Genomic DNA, 7,165 nt, shown 5'->3' on the forward strand with positions numbered 1-7,165 from the left:
CTGCCCCTGTACTGAGTTTGTCCTTTTCTTCAGATGTTTTGTGAGGTGTTGAGCGTGAGATTGTCCTCGGCCACATCCTTGGGCCTTTGTGGGGCTTTCATCATACGTCCTCGGCAATAGGGCTCCTCGGCCTGGGCTTTGGGCCCTGAATGTAAAGTGGACTGGGACCTCAAATTTCGGACCCCACAATATATATGTGTGTGTGTGGGGACACTTGGAATTTTTACGTTAATCAAAAGAAATAAGAACATCCATTGACTTTGATAATATAAGAAAAAATCATCAACCTAAATGCACCTACATAGTCATTGGATGTGAAAGGAAATGAAGATATAGAAACCAAACAATTTTTTTGTAAATATTGTTTTTTTTTTTTTTTTTTTGCTAAATTGTAAATTTTGATTTCAATTTTAGTACTTCTTGCGAGTTTGAACCGTAATAAAGTTATAGTTTTAATTATAAATTTGGTCTTCAACTTTGGTTTTATATTTTAAATGGTTTCCATTTAAATTTGTGTTAAAATTCCTACTCTTATGAACGAAACAATTATTATGATGTGAAAAATAGAAATGCTAAAATCAAGTATTATTACAAATTCAAATCAACCATATATGTTAACTTAAAGTCGTGAATTCTATATTTTACATTGAAATCATAAGTGATTTCAAATTTTCCTTTCATATGTCATCCTAAAATCATAAGTTCAAATTCAAGCTCACAATTTTTAAATCTTGAAAATATGAATCGAAGCAGTGTCTTTAAAAATGTTACCCTTTTTATATTATTTCAAAATACAATATTGTCTTTACCAAAAAAAAAAAAAAAATTTAACATAAAAAACTTCTGCCAAAATCACTCACCCTTCGTCACTACACTTGGATCAAGTCCCAAGCGCACGTGACGTTCAGTCATACATTTAAGCAACCCAACATCTTATATCAAATCTCATGGGATTAGCAAAAAAAAAAAAAAAATCAAATCTCATGGCATCTCAGATTCTCAATGATCTCATGTCACATCATGTTCATGTGGGTCCCTTCTCTCATAACTTCGATTATATCCTGAAAAATCTATCAACCTCACCGTACAAATACAACCAATCTCAATCTCTTTTCCTTTGTAAACCTCTTTCTCTCTTCTCAAAAAAAGAAAAAAGATCTACCATCACCTTCAAAGCTCAGAAAAGCTATGGCCATGTACAATGGTGCTTTCTTTGATCTCTCATTATTGCTTCTAATGTTAGCATTTTCCCAACGTTTCTTCCTTGTAGATTCAACAACAGACACAGCAGATATTAAGGTTCTCAAAGATCTGAAAAATGGTCTCAACCCAAAGTCCATCGTACCTGGTTCTTGTCTAAGTTCATGGGACTTTTCGTTGGACCCATGTGACCACGTCTTCAGCAACCACTTCACGTGCGGTTTCAGATGCGACCGAGTTGTCTCCGGCTCATTCCGAGTCACCGAGATCACTCTCGACCCGGCGGGTTACTCAGGTTCACTCACTTCCACTACTTGGTCACTCCCTTACTTACAAACCCTCGAAATTTCAGACAATTCGTTCTCGAGCTCAATCCCAGAGCTCTCCAACTTAACTCGCCTCCGCCGACTCAGCCTCTCCAGAAACTCGCTCTCTGGTCCAATCCCCGACTCGCTCGGCTCACTCTCTCAGCTCCAAGAGCTCTACCTCGACAACAACGAACTAAACGGTCCCATCCCTTTAACCTTAAACAAACTGGTTCATCTGAAAAGACTCGAAGTCCAAAGAAACAACCTCAGTGGCAAGATTCCCAATCTGGGTTCTCTCAGAAACCTCTATTTCTTCGATGCCAGCGATAATGAGCTCTCTGGTGAAGTCCCATTAACATTGCCAAAGTCCCTCGTCGAGGTCTCTGTTCGAAACAATAACTTACAAGGAAACCTCCCAGAAAGTTTAGCCAATTTGGGTTATTTACAAGTACTCGATTTGAGCCATAACGAGCTCAGTGGGCCTGTGATTTCAGTTCTTTTGGACCATCTTTCACTTCAACAACTCACACTCTCTCACAACAATTTCACATCTATGGAAGTGCCTAGTAACTATGTTAATAGCGGATTGATAGCCATTGATCTGAGCTATAACGAGCTTAGAGGATTGTTGCCAGTGTTTATTGGATTAATGCCAAAGCTGTCGGCCTTGTCTTTGGAGCACAACAAGTTTACAGGGATGATACCAATGGCGTATGCTATGAAAGCAGCTGTTCCTGCAGGAGCTGGAACAACGGCGTCGTTTCAGAGACTGTTGCTTGGTGGGAATTACTTGTTCGGATTGATACCAGATGCTTTGATGGGTTTGAAACCGGGTTCGGTTAATGTGAGCCTTGTGGATAACTGTTTGTACATGTGCCCTGAAAAGTTTTTCTTCTGTCAAGGTGGGGATCAGAAGTCTTTAGTGGATTGTAAGAATTTTGGGCCTGTGATTCCTTGATATTGACATGTATAATGTATCTTCAATTGTTTAACATTGTACACTTTCTTTGTCACAATATATATATTTTGTATGATATGTTATGATTGTTGCACAAAAATATTATCACTACTAAATGTGATAATGCAACAATTTTAATTTAGTATAACAAAGTGTAAAACATATTATGAAATTTTTTTTTTGTGACTTTTGACATCACTCAAGTTTTAAGGGTTGTAAAGGCAGCAATAGGTGGATGTATTACTTTTCTTCTTTCAATATTTGAAATATGGGTTTGAATATAGTGACATTCAAGTAGCTATAGAGTGATCGATATCGAGATCTGTGGAATGAGTCAAGCATACCCAGCAAGCATCTTCTTAAGCCGGCATGTAGGTAGACTAACAATAGTTGATATCTTTACTAGAACTCACAAAATCAAGATGCAATTTCTCTTTACAGATATGGACAATTTCATCCATTTGTATTATTGCTAACTCCGCACAAACTTTGCATCTTTAGAATGGGATTCCACTTGAAAGTTGAATCTTTTATATAAAAGCTCCAAAAGAGCAATATTTTTACAAAATGTTTCAACGAACCCAACTATGTTAACATACTATTTTCCAACTAAGTTTTTGATTGCCACACACTTTTTTATTTTAGTTTATTTTGCTTAGATACACTTTTAAAAAATCTCACATTTGCAAGGTAATCCAATTTCAACAACAAAAAAGCAATTCAAGAAAAAGCCAAATAAGCTGTCCAAGTGATATTTTAATTTCATGGGATTGGTTAAGAACTTCTTAGGTGATTTTCTTCCTATTAATTTTTCCCCTTAGTTGATGCGAAAGAAAATTGAAACTCTTTTTTCTTTTTTGAGCTTTTGCTCAATACAAAAAGGCAAAATTATACACATTTCAAGTGATGATTAGATTACTTTTTATCAAGTATCGATGGTGAACCATGTATAAGTAATGTAATCTAATTACAAGTTGACATATGTCATATGTGCGAGTTTAATCCATCTCCTATATAATATGTTAGAATAAATTAAAGACAAATGAACTCTTAAATTATACCATTTGTATCCTTAGATGACCGATTAGAGCATAATTTGCAACTCTAGAGTCTAGACTTCTTAGTTGCAAGTGTAACTGTTATATGTTCTGTATGTCAGTCTCCGTACAAGATCCTATGTATCGAAACCTATTTTTATCAAGTCTAGATCTTCGACTTATATAGTAAACTGTATTGCCATTTATTAACTGCAATGTTTTCAAGCTTGTCATTTTTGTGATACGTATCCTTCATTTTATATGTTAACAACTTAAACATATTGGCATATTATATAGTTTCAACATGTAATATATCATATATGTAAGGTAAAAAAAATTCAAATATGTTTAACTAATTCTAATAGATGGTTAAAATATTACGTAGTTTAGTATTTAAAATTGAAGAGGCTGCCCTGTTTTCGTGCCTCCACGTGCAGTTCATTTAAAAACCTCATGGCCTTGGCATTATATAAATCTAAGTTCCAACGGTACAAAGACAAGATCGTTTCCTATAGAGTCTAGAGGGGCTTCTGTTGATCTCATGTCTATTACATTATTAGATGTCGTTTCTATTTTGTCTGCTTATAACACGAACATACTGAAACTCTTTCAATGTTCATTTAGAAAATAATATTAACTTGTTTTTATATGGATTCCTTTTTCTACTTTTATATAGAAAGATTAGGTACTTTTATTCATCATGAAGGAAATTTACATTTGTATATTAATGCATGGGGGAGTAAGCTAGGAAATTTACAATAGTCCTTGCAAAGCTACTAGCTTGCTAGGCAATACAACAGACCACCTTACTTATAACAGTAGAGGGGGATTAAGTTATAACTTATAAGGTTCATGGCGTGTAAGTACCAACTTGATCCCTAAAAATATACAATTAATTTGGGGACAATTTTCAATGACAGCCTCCTTAGGATTTAATTGGAATGACCTCTAATGAGTGTGAGATGCTTCAATTAATTTTAATTTTTTTATTTTATAGATATGATATATATTTAAAACAAAATATATGTTTATTTCATGATAATTACCTTTTATTATCAGATTAAACACAAAATCACTCTCAAATAAAAAAAAAATAAAAAAAAAAGGTTAAGACACAAAATAAGTTTAGGTGTAACTAAAATATTTTCTTTTTTCATTTAAAAAAAAAATTATTTTCCATCTTTGTCAATTGCAGGTAAGGTAAGCACAAAAATTTACGAATCTTCAGAGGAAAAAAAAAAATGCCAGATTCTTTTTTAAAGCTGAATAAAGAAAAAGGCCGGATTCATGGGCCAAGGGCATTATTCTGACCCAAAAGAAAAGTTGTGGATTTAGAATGACAAAATGCCCACTACTTTTCACTTGGGCCCATAAGAATTATGACAGATCTGGGCCATAATTCTGACCTTGAGCCTGGGCTTGCCTCTCACCTCCAGTTGAAAAATAAATCTCACAAATTTTTTGGGAAATCGATTAGTATATGCTCCACTTGCATATTAATGATATTATGAGCAACAAGCCCCGGGAATATTGTCATGCACAAACCAAGATTTGTTTTTCAGTCATAGCATGAAAAAATAAATTCACCAATTTGGGTAATAAAAATATATGAAGATTTAAAATTATATTAATAAATTAAAAAACAAAACTAACATATATGAAATATTAATAAAATAACAAATAATTATGTTTTAATGCATTTCAACTCAATCATCAATCAAAATAGAACTTTTATTTTTTATTAACATGAGTGTCCCAAGTCTTTTTGCACACACTAATTCTTCGAGTGAGTGTAGTTCCTTTGTACTACTACTCACAACGAGTAATTCAATGCTATCAAAATTTATAAAAAAAACCAAATACACAAACAAAAAATAAATTTTGTTATCTCAACACTTTATCAAAACTACTAAGAATTATGTTCTCCTCATTAAACAATACAAAATAAATAGATAAATGATGATTTCCAAAAACATAATTTGTTCTCTATTCTCTTAGTTATATCAGAACCAAAGCACACATACATAGTTAAACTTCATTTTTTTTTTTTTTTTTTTTTTTTTATAACTAAAATTAGTAAATCAATTGAGGTTAAATAAAGAAAAAATAATACACTTTTCCAATCCCAAAGTCTAAGCATTTTCCAACCCAATGGTTTGAGGTGTTACCCTAAACAAGGTGCCAGCACTTCTAGTTCTAGAGATGGTACATATTTTCGATACAATAACACTGCTTGATTTTAGAGATTTGTTAACTTAAAAGTTTTATTTTATTTTTATATTTTAAGAGAGGGGTCACAGATATGAGCCAAATGGCCAATTCTTTTATAATTTTTGGGGGATTTCTTTGACCCAATTAAATAACTGGGGAGAACGAGTATAATACGGATACACAAGAATTAAACTCTTATGTTATTATATACAGTATGTCATAAAAATACTATAAATAAGAAAAAAAAAAGACCCTGCATAACCAATTCCTAGATTGAACTTTAATTATATTATGGTCCAAGTAGCCCAAACTGGTGTCAAATATATTATGGTCCAAATAGTTCAAACCAATTTTAAGCACATGTATTTGTAGAACAAACACATTAACATTATGTTAGTCTATGGTTAGTCTAGAATTAGTCAAGTATTCTCTGGTACACAAACTTTAAATTGGATTCATTGTAACACAAGTGCTTAATATGATATGTAGTCATCTAAACTGTGGATATAAGATGTTAGGTCGAAACATATAAATTTTTGTGTGTACTCTCTCTTTCATACTTCCACTCATCGTTCAATCATTACTCACAACAACTTTCATTGACAATGCAGGCTGGCTCATTTATAAGAACTAGTACCAGTAAGAGGACAATTTCAATTTTCAACTACTCAAGCAAGCTCAAAATAATGTTTTGGGTTCTTTTTCTTTGATGTTCCTACTTCCTAGTGGCATCTTATGTGCAAGAAGCCAAACTAGCTACCGTTTAATCCCGACAAATGTGACCGTCATTTTCATACTGTCACAGACTCACAGAAGCTAATTAGCTACCATTTAGTCCCCACAAATGTGACCATCATGTTCAGTAATCAATACTGGTACGTCTCTCTCTCTCTCTCTCTCCCTCAAGCCCAGTTGCTTACACAGAGAGCAGTATCTTTCAATTTTCATGTACTCTCTTTCTTTAGTTCTACTTAAAAATTTGAGGCAGTGGTCCAAGAATTGGATTTGTCCACCCGAATCCAGCTTGCTAGCTAGATGCACTAAAAGTCTAAAGTTCACCAAACATGAATTGCGGATTAAGGCTTCTTTATTATCACGATTCTATTTCTATTCGATACAGAAAATAACGGTTGTTAAAGTTATTAAAATGGTCTTCTTGATGCTATTATTTTTGTATCACACATTTTACCAATAATTCCTAATGAATAGAGGAATGGCGTGACATGTTCGAGCTTGATCCCACACCTCAGCTCAATCTCAGGAGCACCCGAATTCGATAGTATCAACAAATCATATGAACTTAGTTGACTAAATTACAAATTGCACACTTACACTTTGTTTAAAATTCAATAGTCTTGTAACTTCTGATTTATTCATTTCATTCTTACACTTCCGGCCATTTTCAATATAGCCCTTTTGTAACTTTTGTTAGAGGGCAACTAATGGCATAA

The 7,165-nt window shown here is 33.4% G+C and overlaps 1 protein-coding gene across 1 annotated transcript; it reads left to right on the plus strand.

The window, feature by feature from the left end:
• Positions 1-1,104: 1,104 nt before the first annotated feature.
• LOC126712344 (MDIS1-interacting receptor like kinase 2-like) lies at positions 1,105-2,544 on the plus strand. Its single transcript, XM_050411642.1, has one exon. It carries the CDS (start codon positions 1,189-1,191, stop codon positions 2,464-2,466), a length of 1,278 nt encoding a protein of 425 aa, XP_050267599.1. The 5' UTR covers positions 1,105-1,188; the 3' UTR covers positions 2,467-2,544.
• The last annotated feature ends 4,621 nt before the right edge of the window (positions 2,545-7,165 follow it).

The sequence above is a fragment of the Quercus robur genome, chromosome 2 (genome assembly GCF_932294415.1).
Source record: "Quercus robur chromosome 2, dhQueRobu3.1, whole genome shotgun sequence".
NCBI classification, from domain to species: Eukaryota; Viridiplantae; Streptophyta; class Magnoliopsida; order Fagales; family Fagaceae; genus Quercus; species Quercus robur.

Coding starts and splice junctions, on each gene's coding strand:
- LOC126712344 (XM_050411642.1), top strand. CDS start 1,189: ATGGCCATGTACAATGGTGCTTTCTTTGATCTCTCATTATTGCTTCTA.